The 17,451-nt window shown below is 36.4% G+C and overlaps 1 protein-coding gene across 4 annotated transcripts in view; it reads left to right on the top strand.

Moving 5' to 3' along the window:
* Window positions 1-17,451, top strand: part of LOC121414569 (helicase with zinc finger domain 2-like) — a 147,270-nt gene that overhangs the window by 41,494 nt on the left and 88,325 nt on the right. For all 4 annotated transcript variants that reach the window (XR_005969913.1, XM_041607789.1, XM_041607775.1 and 1 more), the window contains 2 exons: window positions 14,490-15,788; window positions 16,786-17,101. Coding sequence is in view for 3 of the 4 variants with exons in the window: in XM_041607789.1 (XP_041463723.1) it covers window positions 14,490-15,788; window positions 16,786-17,101 (1,615 nt within the window). In the remaining variant the exon portion in view is untranslated. The remainder of the gene's footprint in view (window positions 1-14,489; window positions 15,789-16,785; window positions 17,102-17,451) is intronic.

The raw sequence follows: 17,451 nt of genomic DNA, 5'->3' as shown, positions 1-17,451 counted from the left end.
CTCACTATTTCTTTTTTGTTGTTTGAATTATACAGTATTTCAGTTTTTACAGATTTGACAATAAGGACCAACTTGACTTTATACATGTAATCCTAAAATTTTAAACAATGGTAATTCCACATGTTCAGGGCAAAAAAGACTTTGTTTCACAGGACAATGAGGAGAAAATTAGAATATTTCATGTACATAAAACGCACCAGGCGCGCTCTGGGATAGCAAATTGTGGTGTTGTTGTATAATATGCATGTTTTTTTCTTATTTTTTCGATCATACATGTAACATTCACTTCCGGGAAATAATGGCAACAGTCATTGGCTTTTAAAGTGCGATATTCACATGTGTACATTTTTCCAGCATCCAGGAACAGTGATCAAACAATTAAAAAACCCTTTTTTCTCAACTGTGATGTTAAGAAATTGCAACTATCACATTTAGAATGAGAGATCTGGTCATTTAAGTGAGAAAAAAAACTGTTTTTGTGGGAGATTTTTCTCATATTGTTGGGTGATTTTAGTAGTGCTGTTATTGGTTAGAAAATTCTCTGGCGATATATCACTAAAAATATTCTACCTAAAGAACATAATCAATACACATTTTTTATGCATTTATGCCATACTCATTTTGGGTCAAAATTTGTATCTGCCACTGTACCAAGAACACTTTAAAAAATCCGTGTTCATCGGATGGAAAAGATTACATAACATCTCTAAACAAACATATTTAGCATAAATACATCCTCACCTTTCACGTTATTAGCATTATTTTATGGTTGGATGAAGTTTTATCTATAATTTTGGGCCTTTTTGGAGTTCGTTCTGAAGAGTTAACGACTTTTGCCTATCTGCCATTTTCAAATCATGCTGTACATCTTTGAACATAGAGGGCAGCAACACAAGACTGTGTGCTGCCTTCTACGTCAGTTCCTACTTCGCTTCAAGTGAGCTTGTGATGTTTTTGATTCGATCGAATGGAGTCAATGCAGTCACGATGTTTGGATTGTCATGATTATAGCAAAGTGGGGTTGAGATCCTGTTTTGTGGCTAGTAAGTATTCGTAGGCCTATTTTGTTGATATTTTGGAGCAATATCTGTTGCTGTTCTGTATAGTTTGAGGAAAAGTACGTTTTCCATGATTTTCCGTAATGAAAGCCACTTTCAAAAGGCTGTTTCCGTGAATTCTGTGAAATTGCAGAAAATAACTGTGTCTCTACATAATAGCGGTTATTATCAACAACGAAAGAAAAGTAATCGATATCGCTAAGTGGCAAAAACAAGCGATTATCGACAAGATTAGTGATAAAGAGGTATATCGATAACAGCACTAGATTTTTTAGGGTTGTGAACAGGTATACAGTGCGTATCAAAAAAAAGTTTACTCTGAGAAAAAATCCTGTAAAATTATACATTTGTAATATCCTGAAGATTTTTTCCACATTTTAACATTGGTACAGGTCCATTTAAGCAAATGATGATAAAACTGTTGAAAAATATTTCCGCTTGAGTGATCACCACTTTTGAAAAGTTAGTGAAAAATGATTTGCGCAGAACTTTGAAATAGTTATGCGAATAAAAGTAAACCTTAATCATGAATAACACGTGGAATTTACCTTGTAAAATTGATTTGAAGATATCTTTCACCTATTAAACTTGTTCATTTGCCCAAACCACTTTGAGGAGTGCATTGTGCCTCACCCAACACACCGAGCCATCGGGACAATATTTGCTTTACACTGAGCTGTGACTTACATGAAATGGCTTAGGCTTGATTTCATTTGTTAATCATTGTCAAGCTTGGGAAAAGTGTGGAGAAACAAGTATTTAATGAAAAATGAAATGTAAACCCACTTCAAATGATAAAAACTTAGTGAAAAAATGCTAGAGATGTCTGATATAAACTTTGTTTCAGATTCAATATGTCCTCAGATCCAGCAGGCACAGAAAAGGTAAAAGTTGTGTATACTAAGTGTTAAAATGTCAATTAGGGTGGCAAAATTGTTAGAAAATGCTTGAATGTATCCGTTTTATTTCAATTGACTAAAAGTGCAAGGGAAATGTATGAGAAATGTTTCGCAGGGTAAGTTTGATTTCACCCTTTCCCCTTGGCACAGCGTACAAACGGGCATTTCTGCGCAAACAGATTTCTTCGAGCTTTACAAAAATGGACAGTGCTCACTCAAGTGTAACATTCTGTCAAAACTTTTACTTTCATTGGATAGATGAGACCCAAACCTAGGATTGTATGTGAAAAAATTACCCACATGTTGTATATTTTTAAATTCCCAGGGCTTTTTCAAAGTGTAAACTTTTTTTTGATACGCACTGTTGAGTGTGTTGCTGTATTCAGTGGTATATTACCAAGTACATGTATGCTGTACATGCTGCACACTGGCTCAAGGCCACACACCAGAGCAGCTACTCTAGAGCAAGAAAATTATGAGATTTTAAATTTCACATAGGAATGCACCATGGACCTATTTAAGATTGACATTGAAAGGGGAATCCAGCCTTGCTCATAAAATGTGTTGGAATGGAAAAAAATAAGACAGAATGGCAAAGTTGAAAGAAATCAGACAAGCAATAAGAAAGTTAAAGCTGTTTTAAAAATAAGAACCCTAAGACTATTTAGATTTCAAATTGGCAACTGGATAAGTAAATTATGACAAGGGGCAAGGACAACTTTCCCAAAGGCCGTGTACTTAAATATCAGGAATCTTTGGTTTGTCCTAAGTACCTATTTCCCAGGGGAAGTAATCTAAATATAACTCAGGTAGTATACTGTTTGATGTCCTCATGAAAGAAAAATATAATTTGAAATAAAACTTTTGAACAAAATGACATTTTAGCCATTCCATGTATTGGAGTACATGGAAGAGTGGTCCTTGCCTTACATGTACATCACCAACCAATTTGAAGTCTCCATGTGTATAGTGATACCAATATTGACAACTTTTAAAAATTCATAACTTTAGTTTGTCCGATATTGTTCAAACTTTCACCTATTAACTTGTCTGGTTTTTCTTTTTCCTCTAGAAACAAGTTTTTATTTCGGTTGGATTCCTTTTTAACACAGATTCTTCTGTTGATTGAACAAGATCCGCAGGCTAATGATTGAAGAAGATCCACAGGCTAATGATTATTTACATCTTAATGAGAAAAAAGGGGGTTTTTACAATACCAGCAAGACGTATCTGCTCATTTACATGTACATCTACAAAAGAACTATTTTCCTGGTTTTGGTTTTTGTTGGCTAACTTCCTGTATCAGAATATGCCTTTCAGTCAGGAATAGCAAAATTGAGAAGCAGACAGTTCTTATGATATTACATGTTATTTTCAGATCTGTAAACTTAAAATAACATTGAGAGATACACAATCTGTACATGTTATGTGTAGAGATTTCTCATATTCTCTGGAATATTAGGTGTAAACTTGAAAAAATAGGGATAATAAATGATTTAACAATGACAATATTGCCTTAGTCTTAGTATATGCATACATATATACGATTTCTTAAAAACACATGGAACCAAGACTACCAAAGGCAAACCTAGGGGTGTTTCATGAAAGTTGTCAGCGCTGACTAAATTGTCAGTGCTGATTATTTCTGTGAAATCCTTGCTTTTGATTGGCTGAGAAGCTCTGCCTCTGACTGTTACTGTCACAGTGTTAACTGTCAGAGAAAGACATCTTGTCATTGCTGACATTTTTCATGAAACGGTCCCCAGAACTGCACATTGATTTTCTGGGAGTTTCTTGTTTTTCATCTTCTGCGCATACAGTGTGCGCAATTTATCAAGTGCTTCTTTCAACTCATTGCCTATTTTAGGAAGGAACACAGTATGAAGACAAATATGAAGAGAATGTTATTCAGATGAAAATGAATTTACATGTTCGTGATTCCATTGTTTTGTTGACATCAATGCATTTATAGACATGTTTTGGCTGCTTTTGTACACAACCAGGTATTTCCATATTGATGCCCCTTTGCCTAGCTTAGCTATGTTTTGTTTTGTCTATAAAAACCACTTAAAAAGTAGAGTTATTGTATGTTCTTTACAAGTTTAAAAAAAATCAATACATCCTCCACGAGACCCAGGAAGTTCGTAGAAAAAGAGGAGAAAATCAATAAATCACTCTTCACAAACAAAACCATGGTCAAGTTCATTGTTAAGGGTTATGACTCATAACACCTACATGTTTATGTGAAAGAGGTGCTTTTATCAGGTATACTTTGATTGGATTAACATGATTTTTGAATCAATAGCTTGTGTAATGAACTGTCCAGGTGAATACAAAGCAATCATGCCACTGACATGAGAAGTAAAACAAAGGATTATAGTTTTGTTGGAAATATAAGAAGAAAGAAGAAAGAGTTCATAGAAAATGATATTACTATGCTTTATTACATTTCTGGATAACATTAGTAATGCAATAAATCTACACATGACAAGAAAGCTCATATGACACACTCTACAAGTTTGCTACACAACATTTCCTTTGAAAATATTAAGATAAAAGTTGTAGGCCTAGACCTGTTTATAAAAGAGGGAATTATACCACATACAGTGTAGAAGGGCTCACTGTTGATAAATAAATGCAACACACAGGGTTTATAGGTCAGTACACAAAGAGTCAACTGATGAATAGGTTCATTTATGCATATCATATTTAGTAGGCAACAGGGGAACCGGTGACATCACCCACTCACAATTTCCTCTCTTACAGAAATATGAAATGTTACAATGTTTTCCTCTTTATACATATAATGTAATTTGTATTCATACTAGCAGCAATTACCTGTGGCAGCACAGGGGGTAGGAGTCATTTTTCTTTATCAAAGTGTGTGTGGGGGGGGGCATCTACATGGGGAGGGGGTGACATTCTTGTATGTACAGCTAGACTGCCTATTCACACTGAAAGCCAAGCAGTTTATCGATGAAATATATTTAGACAACTGATTCATAGTCAGACTTGTCTTTCAATATAGATTATTATTATTATTATTATTACTTATTATTTGTACTGCGCTTTTCCCATTAGGCCCAAAGCGCTTACAATGAATTGATAAGGTGTATTATATAAAAAATTACAAAGAATGAAAGAGATGAGTTTTTAATGACTTTTTGAAGATTGCTAATGATGGAGACTGTCTAATTATTAGTGGCAGGTCATTCCAGGATTTTGAAGCCGACACCGTAAAAGTTCTGTTAATGGATATGTGAGGCGAAGGTGATCACTGGCCGATCTAAGAGCTCTAGTTGGTGTTTAAAGATTCAAGCAGTTACCTAAATACTGTGGAGCCTGTTTATTCAATGTTTTGTAGACAATCAAGAGTAATTTGAACGTAATTCTCTGTTTAAAAGGAAGCCAGTGAAGAGAATTAAAGAGTGGTTGGGAAGGATGATCACGGGAAACCTGTAAAATTAATCGTGCTGCCCAATTTTGTAGTCGTTGAACACGGACTAATTGATTAGAGGGAATTGTAGAAAGGAGCCCATTGCAATAATCGATACGAGACAGAACAAATGAACGAACAGCATTGTGACAGGCAGACTGGTCAATAAACCTTCTGATTCTAGAAATGTTCCTTAAATAAAAAGTGACTGTGCTACAGATATAAGAGATATGGTACGACATTGACATGCGGGAATCAAATATGACACCAAGATTTCGTATTTTTTCTGATGGTCTAATGAGTGTACCATCAACATCAAGTTGAACATTTGGAAGATTGCGCAAGTTATAAGTAGAGGGTGCAACAAAAAATTCAGTGTTTATTGTCGTTTAGTTTTAGTTTATTCACTATCATCCACTGTCTTATATCTGATATACAATTCTGGAGTTTAACCAGTGCATTATTGAGAGCTCCAGGAGTCTTTGGATCAAAAGAAACATAATTTTATGTCATCAGCGTAAAAATGATAATTGATACAGTGATGATATCACCAACTGGAAGAGTATATATTGAGTAGCCTATGGGTTCGACTATTGACCCCTGAGGGAGTCCAAATTCTAGAGTTATGGGATTTGACAATGTGCCATCAATATCAACTTGCGAAGTCCAACCAGACAGGTATGATTGGAACCAGGATAAGACTGTGGACCTAATGCCTATTCTATTGAATAACCGGGATATGAAAATACAGCACCATGAAAACTACATTATTAGAGTCGAGAGAAAACATGATGTCATTTTTTACTTTGATCAGAGCAGACTCGGTACTGTGACCTGGCCTATAGGCAGATTGGAGAGGATCAAGAATATTATTAGATTCAATATGATCAGGTCGATGAGTTTACCTAGAAATGATAAGTATGAGACCGGTCTATAATTACTGATATCATTAACATCCAACCCTGATTTCTTCAAAAAAGGTTTGATGATTGCTGAATGTGCTTGATCAGGGAAAATACCTGTGGAAAGAGATTGATTACATTTGTAAGCAATGGTAATAAATGAACGATGTTTTCTTTCAAAATCCATGTAGGGATGGGGTCAAGACGAGAGGAATTAGTAGCAGAAGACAATGATTCTAGATACATTTGACTGAGAGAGCACCTGAAATTCTGTGAAAAGTGGAATATTTTGGTTTTCAATATCATTAAACTGAATGTTAACAGGTACAGTACATGAATCAAGTTCAGCTCTTATTCTCCTTATCTTGTTGACAAAAAACGAAGAGAATTGATGAGCTAATCTGGCTGCAGATTCATATAAGGGAAGTTAATTTAACTTCTTGTTTAAAAGTGAATGAATGATCTGATATAGGGCTATTCCACGGTTACTCACGTTACATTTGGAGACACCTTGACTCATACTTGGACCTGTAACTCCATTATTATTGATAGGAACTAAACATCTTCTTATCACAACAAAGTACACAGTCTGACTATCCTTTGTATAAAAACAAAACTTGGGAAATTTTATTATGCTCCTGGCAAATCTTTGGAATGTGTCGGTTACTCACGTTACATGATTTGGACATGCATTAAATGAAAAGTCGACATAAGTGAAAAGTCTCCTCATGCAAGGCTTTTATGAAAGTTGATTATATCCATTTCAAAGAAGTATATTAGGGAGACAAACTTTGTATATAATTAAAAAAATAAAGAACACATGGTTTTTACTTGGGGTGCAGATAATGTGGTTACTCACGTTACGGTTACTCACGTTACATTTTGTCCATGTACTGTATGGTTAACAACACACGTCATAAAAATTCAATAATGTGTGTAAAATTCATTGCTAGGAACATCAAAAAGATATTTTATACCAAAAATTGGAACAATTGGAGCTTTATTAGGGTGTAGGAGGGAAAGTATGATTTCGCTTACTAATTATGCATAAATTAGCATAATCGCTTAGTACCAATTTGCATGAAATAAATTACTGTATAGTATTGTAGATTATGTCCAAGACAACCTGCACGCAAATTTTCGGCGTGATCGTGCAGCCAATGGCCGAGATCTCAAGAAGGGCCTGGGAGGCCCCCCCCCCGGCCATATCAACTCCCAAAATACCCTGGTCTAGATAGGGTTACAGGTATAAAGGGCATTCAATGTGTTGTTCGAACACTCGGAAGTTTGGTTAATCAAAACCAAGCCTTACTAATGCACTCTCGCATTGTGAATACTTCTACTAATATTCATTTTTTTGTGTGATTGTATGACTACTGATATTTTGATGAACAAAGAGTCACATCAAAGATGTGTACCCTCATTTTGCTTTTAATTAATCAAAAATAACTTCACAACTCACCATGAGACTTAAAACTTGACATCCCACAGAAAATGTTACCTAACTGAATAATTCTTACTGGTTACATTACATGATGGTTACTCACGTTACAAAGTTACTCACGTTACAGTTTTTCTTCATCATTTTTATAAAAAAATTGTACTTTTTAATGATTTTGATAGTCATCACTGTGTCAAAGATTGTTTGAAGGAAGAGAATTTAAAATCCCACCAATTAACTGTGAAGAATTTTTCTCTCAGAAAACAAAGTCAGTTTTTTCGGTTACTCACGTTACATCACCTCAACAGGTTGCAATATTCAGTTTTGAATGAGTACTACAAATTTACTTGAAAAGCTGTTGTGTATTTTAAGTAATTTGACCCTTCTAAACTTCAGAAATATATAAAGTGGTATGTTGTTGCAATAACAAAATGGTAATAAGGCATATTTCATTTTTCACTATTTTTCTTGTATTTTGGTACAAAATGGAAGACACAACTTTTGACCATTTTTTTCCAAAGTATATGAAAATAAACTTTTTATTTCTTGTTCCTGAAACTATCATGTATGAAGGACTTAAAGTATTAAAAAATTCAAGAAAATATTGAATTTGAATTTTTAAGCTCATGTCCACCAACCTGTGGAATTGCCCTATACCTCCTTGACAGAACACGAACCTAACTTATCTTTCAAGAAATCTCCTTTAGCGGTATCAATGATTTTCTATGAACAATGAGCGATCTGACTCTAGTCGTGTTTTACGCCATTTACGTTCTGCTTTACGTCGGTGCTGGCGAGCAGCAAGTACAGACTGATTAAACCAGGGTCTACGTCGCTTCAGAGGGCGGGACTTGGTTGAAGATGGTGCACAGGTATCCAGTACCTTAGTGACGCCAGAAACATACCAGTCAAAAAGAGACACATTATCTAAATCTTCTGGTTGAGATGAAACTAAGTCAAGTAAAGCATTACTGAATTGAGCTTTATCAATCTTGCGGTAATTACGTACGGAAGAAGTAACAGAGACTGGGTCAGATTTCTGATGAGCCAGTAAAAAATGAATCATATAATGATCAGAAATACAAGTGTCAAATGTGTGACACTGTAAGATAACTGAATCATCTCTGGTAAAAACTAGATCTAAAGTATGACCAAGATTGTGGGTTGGGCCTTGGACATGCTGAATGAACCCAGCCGAAGAGATGGTGTTCCTCATGTGAAGCACATCATTTTTATTCATGTCTTCCCAATGGACATTGAAATCACCTAATAACACCAATTTTCCTGGACATAGTGATATTTCACATATGTATTCATCAAATTCCTTCAAGAAGTCAGAACTTGTGAATCTATTTGTTGAAGAAGGGGGTGGTCTATAGACAATGAAAAAATTGATAGAGCTTGACAAGTCGGTAATATGAGCATGTTCAAATGTGGAAAACCTAAAATCTATTTTCTTAATCTTTAATTTGAGCATGCTTTTATACAGTACTCCAATCCCTCCTCCACGATTACGTGCCCCTCTTGGAGAGTTAATGAAAGTATATCCTATAGGAGTGCACTCCCCAATCACTACATCATCCTCCTGATTACTCAACCAGGTTTCTGTAATGCACATAACATCAATATTATGTTCATTAACATATTCAGTAACATAAGTAGTTTTATTTCTTACAGAATGTGCGTTCCACAAACAGACGTTGCAACTAGATCTTACAAGATTGTTATCAACACGCGACACTGTTTTAAGATTGATGTTGTTCCTTCGTCGCTTCTTTCGACTACAGCTGTTTGCAGAATCCCTTTTCTGGCCTCCTCTTTTACCTCGAAAACGTGTCTGGATGCCAAGTTCTTTGATCCGAAGCCATAAATTCTCATGGAGCATGCCCCTGTTCTTCGTTGTTTTGTGAGCAATGTTCGATAGTCCATTTGTAACCACCTCAGGATTGTAATGTTTCCATGCAGGGTTACACTGCAGAAGAAAATCTCTGTCATAAACAATTTGTCCATTAGTTCCATTGTAAGATGTGCTCGCAGATACACGTAGCTTACGGGCAAAATACTCTCCAGGAGCGTTTTCGGTTGTTGGTCCTGGGTTGGGGTTGACGTCGCCGGACTTCAATAACTGGAACTGGAATGTTGCCGTTGAATTCTGGTAATATGGCTGGTGGTGTTTCAAGTACTTGCAATGAATCCAGGATACTGAAGTGTGAAGATATCCATGTTCATGTACATGATGTGGCACAGCTGCAGTTGAGATTTGAGCAGTAAATAGAATGTTAAAGATGAACCAAAGTCTCAATAGCTCCATTGTAATGCTAGGATCAATGACTTATTGAGTAGAAGAAATAACCAGTTGTCTCACGATGTAGCAAACGTAGTAGGAAAGCGACGTTTCGTCTGCAAGCTGCTAGACTTCGTCAGGCAATGAGCAAAGACGCTGCTGCGCACGGGTTATATAGCGTCGGGAGCTATTGTCCGGCTCCACTCGGGCGTGAGCCGCGCTGTGATTGGCCGGAGCCGCTGGCCAATCAGGGTCCGCGCTGGTGCTTGGTGCCCGCTCGGGCGTGCACCGCGCGCTGTGATTGGCCGATGCAGCCGGCCAATCAGCGTCCGCGCTGGTGTCAGGCACCCGCTGGTGCGGGCGCCGCGCGCTGTGAACCGTGGATGCAGTATGCCGTCGGATGGTAGGTAACCATTCATCAGGGATCTCAATGCCGCTGTCCCTGTTGATATTGCTCGGGTGCAAACGGATCTGGATCGCTTCCTTAATGCGCCGCGTATACCAATGCTTATACTTGAACAATACAATAGCCTTTAAAGCTGAATGAACATGAATGGTGAGCACCAAGTACAGTGTATGTGTAGGCAGTAGACATACAATACACAATCTACATGTACAAAATGGCTTACATATACAGAGAAGCTCAAATCAAAACCAAAGCAAAAAAATCTTATGTCAAAGATCACACCAATATTGGAAAAAATGATTCAAAATTTGGCCAAATGAATCCATGCATATAACAAATTTGCATGATACAACTATAACACCAAAAGTACCAAAAAATATAACAGTGAAAAACATGTAAAATATCAGAGCTTAAGCTACCACATGTCAGCCACGCAGGGCGACATCAAAACATATATAGATAGGAGGTTCAATTAAGTTAACCATCTTGGGTTGAACTGGAGGAAGAACTTCAATAATCATTAGAGTGAAATCCAAATCTAACTATAAAATGCAAAAATGTATTAGAACGCGGTGTATTCAGTAAGCAGTCAAGAGGCAATTATTGTGATATAGAAATGTTATGATTACATTATTGGGTGAGAAATAAATATGTAAGTACATTGCACATGTACCTTACAATGTACATTAGACTGCGGTTGTTTGTACTTTTTAAATTAAAGGTTGCTCAATCATATATAAGTATGGCAGGATGTCGAAAAGAAGTGAGAGTGAGAGAAAGGGGGGGGGGGTGATAAAGTGAGTGAGACAGAAACAGTGGTGGGAAAAATGAGTCAGACAGACAGTGAGGAAAATGAGACAGAGAATGGGAAAAATGAGAGACAGTGGGGAAAATGAATGACAGAGAGACAGAGGGGAAAATGAAAGAGACCCACACAGGGAAATGAATGAGAGAGAGATAGACAGACAGTGGGAAAATGAATGAGAGAGACAGAGTGGGGAAAATGAGAGAGACAGTTGGGAAAATGAATGTGAGGGACAGTGGGAAAATCAGAGAGAGATGAAGAGAGAGATAGAGAAATTAAAGAATACAAAAGAGCGAGAGAGAGAGAGAAGAAAAGGTTTTAGATGTTAATTGTGATAAAAAATAAGATTTGTATGGCTATGGGCTTTTTAAATGTTTTTTTTAGATGTTTTAGATATCTTTTTTTTTACTGTAGATACATTGCATTGGTTATTTGAGCGATAAAGCTTTTTCACTCTGTCATCTTCGTGTCTACATCTACAATAAACTATCTACATTAAAACAATAGAAAGTTGCAAAATTTATGTCAAACAAAATATAAACGTGTCAATTGAAGTCAAGATACAGTGTACAGATTGGATCAGAATATTTGCATGTTATGATGTCAAAATAAAGGACTGAATGATAAACCATTTTTTACTCAGTATGTTCATATCTGCTTTGACATAAAACTATCTACAATTTACATGTAATATATGTACAACAGAATGTTAGACTAAATTGTCTTAAAAAGGTAAAACTTGTTTTGTACAAAAACTCTTGAAACTTCGGTAGATACATTGCATTGGTTATTTGAGGGATAAAGCTTTTTCACTCTGTCATCTTCATGTCTACATCTACAATAAACTATCTACATTAAAACAAAAGAAAGTTGCAAAATTCATGTCAAACAAAATATAAACGTGTCAATTGAAGTCAAGATACAGTGTACAGATTGGATCAGAATATTTGCATGTTATGATGTCAAAATAAAGGACTGAATGATAAACCATTTTTTACTCAGTTTGTTCATTACTGTTTTGACATAAAACTATCCACATGTAATTTTTTTGTACAACAGAATGTTAGACTAAATTGTCTTAAAAAGGTAGAGCTTGTTTTGTACAAAAACTCTTGAAACTTTGGAAATATAATGTTTAATATTCACAGAAAAAACCATCAGGTACTAAGCAGCAAGACCATAAATGTCATGTAGGCTATTTAGAGACATTGTTAAGGCTAAAGATACAAATGAAATACAACAATGGCACATACTTTTGCAATGATTTTGAAAAAAAAATTATGAATCTCTAAGCAACCAGAAAGATGTCTGATGTAAATACAGATATTTGAATATGAATCAAAGATAAACAAAATTGAACAAACAAAAAAATCATACAGGAATCCAAAGAGTTTGATATCATGCATGTTATATGCGAGATTGTTTATAAAGTTGAATTTCAAAGAAATTGACATCATTTTATATTGGAAAGCTTATTACAACATGAAAGTGAAGAATTTTAATGTTATCAATGTGAACAGAAGAGGATGACCTGAATAATGCATGTATTTTTATGAGCTAAAAATCTAGTAATTTTTGTTTTTTTAATCTGAAATTGTTTATAAAGGGGCTACTCCACGATGCTGACATAGGGGAATAATTTTAATTGAGAGAAAAATGTGAAGCTACTGTAAGTGCATAGAAATTTCCTATAGATGAGGTTGAGGTATTTCAAGTTTTACTTTCTTACCACTTATGACCAGCATTTGATAGTAGCCTAGGCCTAGGCAAGGGCTAGGCTATAGATTTCGGCCAAATCGTGTTTTTGGGAACCACTCGTAGATTTGTGTACACGCACTTGTGTACGAAGTGAATGGAGGTGGAAATGGGGAACCGTGCGTGTGACTGAATAAAGCACTGCTGTATGAAATAATGAAGTGAACGGTGGTTCCCAATATCACGATAATGCCTAGATTTCTAGATCTTGAGCCTTTTAAGTAACAAATTTATCATTAATAAAATAAATAAATAGGTGTGTCAGAAAGTCATACTCACCGGTACGGTAACCCTAACCACTGAGGACATCGGCCGTTGTTTCCATTTCAGCAGCGCCGCACACACATGCATATAATGCAGCCAGCGCATGAGTATGTATCGTATACTGTACCATACCCGGTCGACTGTCGGCATGATGGCATGCACGCTTTGTATTTCGCTGACCCGAGAGAGGTAAAAGGGACTGGGAACTTCGAAGCTATACCCAGGGCTGCGAAAAGGAATGCCAAAAAGTTACGAATTGTAAAAAACTTTAAATAATGCGACCAAAATACCACAGACAACCCCCCTCATGACAATCTGTGGACAATTTAACCATGTTTAGAAAAAATTCCAGCTCTATTGAGTGGAAAACCACGGAGAAAAGCTGCTTCAAACAAACGGAAGGACACACAAGATTAGCCAAATTATTATAGTAAGGATATGTGGAATTGTCAGTGCAACCTATTTTGACCTGATGAGGAGTTTTGTCAGATTTGCAGAGATTGGCAAATTGTATAATTCATACAATTAAGTACAAAATAAATAGTGAGTGGGTGGCATTGTTGGCTCTCTGTGTTAAATTTGTGACTGGTATGTAGAAAATAAGCGAAAATTTGGATGTCAAATTTCTTATTATTTTTATGAGATTTTAGCATTATTCTCTTAATTTTAGTTTGTATTTTTTTTTATTCAAGTCAACTGTTTATTGAGATTGACTTCCCTATGAACCGTATCAGTCCTCAGTAAGAATTTTGGTCATTGGGTGATCTACATGTAGCTCTTGATGTTTCATGACTATATTCCAAATCTTAGGCAACTTTTGAGACCAAATTTGCAACACCCATCTATGCATTTCAAAAATTATGCAACGTCTTAGAAAATTGTTGAAAATGTGATTTCATGAACAAATCCAATTATGTGAATTTTGTTTCCAGCCAAAACTCGTGTCATTATTTCTACTATACTGAATGAAATAAATTGATATCATGTTGTTTATGATTGAACAATTGTCGCGAACATTTTCTATGAAAAAGAAAATTGTTAATATAGAAAGTTTAAAACTGAAGATTTTGGCTTTGATTTCTTTACTTTACATTTACATTTGATCAGAATTTTACAAATAGTTCCAATTAATTAGAAGTGCGGGGGTTTGTTTACAGATGTCCATCCTAATCCTAATATCATGCATAAATCAGCATAATTATTCATTCTTCCATGCTTTTTTTTTCAAATGAATTGCAGGAACTGGATTGCTGCTATTGTCACAGCAGGGAAGAACAAGATATCTGGAAAGCTGAAAGAGCAGGCAGGTTTCCAAGAGATGATGTGATAGCTCTCTTGAAGTCTCTGGGACATTGCTATGATGGAAAGTCTAACCGTGAGACTAATACTCCTGCCAGATCAAGAAGCAAAAGTCTTGCCTCACAAGACCATATGGACATCAGGAGTTGGAGTAACAATGGTGCAAAACCTCGAAGACAAAGTCAGGTATCTCATGATTATGGTGATCCCAAGATCGGGAGCAATAGTGAAGTTAGATCACAAAGTGGAAGTCTGCAGACATCGCATGTAGGAAATTCCTCACTTCTGAATGAAGATGCCAATACACCATCTCTGCAGGATGAAGGTGATAGCAAAGAGATGTATGAGGTTGTATCAACTCCGATGCCTTTGAAGAATCAATTTGAAATTCTTGTTAGTGATGCTAACAGTGTCCAACAAAGAAGCAATTTCAGAGTTTCCTCTCCATGTTCTAATCAGAGCAGAAGTGTTGACCGAAGTAACTTAAACAAATCTGCTGGATTGCCTGCTTGGCAAACTGCCATACACGTACCATCTTGTATGGGAACATCCAGTGCTTCTTCTGTTTGCAATTCTCGTAGGTCATTGCACATTGATGGCAACAACTCACAGACGTTTCCTAACATTCCTGGACAATCTAAAGTAAGGTCGGATGAGGCATTGCTGAATGAACTCAAACAGATTCGGGGAAAGTTCCTTATAGTCTGTTCACAATGTCTTGAATGTAAACCTATGAAGATAAGCCCACCGCATCAGAATAATCCTCAAGTCTGCTCCTACAAACAAAACCACTCCATGATCAACAGAAGCCTTATTCATCAGATCGGGCATGGAAGATTCACCAAGATTCGTAAGCGTCCTTTCAGGGTGATGCATAAGCCTAGGGCTGTGTGTCGTTACATTGATAGGCTGTATGGATGTGAGAGAGAAGATTCTTGTCAGTTTGCTCACAGCCAGGCAGAGGCAGAGGTCTGGTGGTTAGAAGCAAGGCTTGGTAAACATCGGGATGAGATTATTGATGCTTGCATAGAACTAAATCAACCAGCAGAATACCTACTGTCTGGTTCACCACTGTCCAACCCTAAGGATCTAATGAACCCATACCAAAACACATGGGACATCACTACCAATAGTGACAAAGTAACCAGCAGCAGCATTCAGAAGGAGCCGCCTCCTGTATCTCGTGCGATTGCTGTTGAATCCTGTAGAACCAAAGTCCCCTTTTCCCATGCTATCAAGGTAAGTCCTTTGGCAGTGACTTTAAAAATCTTGAAATGATACAGGTGTCTGGGATCATGCATCACTGATCACTGTTCTGAAAATGTTTTGCAAATTAGTAGTTGGTTCTCTGGCATGCTGAATTTATTGGACAGATTCATAAGAGAATAAAAGAAATAGGAGTTTAAAATCTTTGTAGTTTTCCTGTTTCATTTTATATATGTTTTGGTCTATATTGAAGAACCTTCTTTGTGGAAGACCCTACCTGAAGCGGAAAAAAGTGAAATTGACAAAATACATGTATATTATTCCACACAAAAGCCTTTTTACGTCCAGCTATACCCATGAAAAATGAAAACAAAGAAAAATAAAAAATTTTCAGTCCTGGAGCAATACAACCATTATCATGTATGTTATAAGCCGAAACATTCAGCATTTTCGTGATGTCAAGTGTCCATTATAATCTGAATTTCATGTCTGTACATTTCTCTTGCTGCATAAGAAAACACTACCAGAATCTTTAGAATGACTTGTGAATATGCTGAATCAGTGAATGATGTAAAAATCTAAAGATATCTATTTGCCAAAAATATCAACTCAAAGTAGCCTTTTGACAAGGCCTCACAAATTTGAATAAGTTCATTTTCATTTGCTACAACAAAACTAGAGTTTGTGAGTCAGTGCTTACATGTTAATAGTGACTGTGTGTGAGTGAATATGCTAATGTGTAAAGCAGATCTATCTCCACACATTGCAGGCACTTTACTCAATGGGGAACGCATGTGTTATGAGGATCAATTGACTGCTTGTGATATTTTGTAGAACAAAGGATTGCATAAAATCCCTGCAAGCCTGATTACTAAATGCCATGCACATGCAAGTTTCTTTCACCTGGATTTTTATGATTCGTACAGTTACTTCATACAGTAATTTGGCATCTAATATTGGAGACAAGCCCTTGTAATGATAGATGCTGTATTGTTAAATGCAAATTATCAGTACTTGTCATTCATTTCAGCGCGCTTGTGGTAGATGCCTGCGAGTGAATCCATCCTCCATTCAGCAACAAAACCCGAAGAGCCGTTCATACTGCAGTGGGAGTGGGACTAACCGACACTACTGGAAAGCAAACATTGTGTATGTTGTATGGTCCTCTAAAGACAAGCAATGGGTTTGTGTCCATCCCCGCCATCCACGGCTGTGGCCAAACACCAAACTGAATCTGTGTCGGTATGGAAAAAAGTGTACTCAGGAAAGCGTATTCAGAACAGCCTGCATGCATCCTCATACACAAGAGGAACTTCAGTTGTGGGAGTACCAGAAACGACATGATAGTAAGTTTTGTATAAATGGAATTCAGATCAGAAGGTATATAAATATGATGCTATTACACTGGAAAAATTTCCTTAACTCTGTACTGAAGATAGGGCTAAATTGCAATTTAGCCCCACCTCTAGTACAGGGTTAAGCTTAGCCAATTTTATTTCCACACAGTGTTTTTGCAAAACGGCGTAACCTAACCTATTCTACAGTACATTTTTATAGTCCTGCAAAATAGCAGGGTTAGCCAAACAATAGCGGTGCTATGACTTATAGTCTTGGATTAAGAATCACTGTTGGAAAAGAAACTCTGCCTAGCCAAGTATGATGCTCAATGTATGCTCCAATCTGATATAAGTGCAGA

This window comes from Lytechinus variegatus, chromosome 1 (assembly GCF_018143015.1).
Source record: "Lytechinus variegatus isolate NC3 chromosome 1, Lvar_3.0, whole genome shotgun sequence".
Classification (NCBI taxonomy): Eukaryota; Metazoa; Echinodermata; class Echinoidea; order Temnopleuroida; family Toxopneustidae; genus Lytechinus; species Lytechinus variegatus.
The sequence above is the reverse complement of the archived record's forward strand: the minus strand, read 5'-3'. Positions and strand labels throughout refer to the sequence as shown.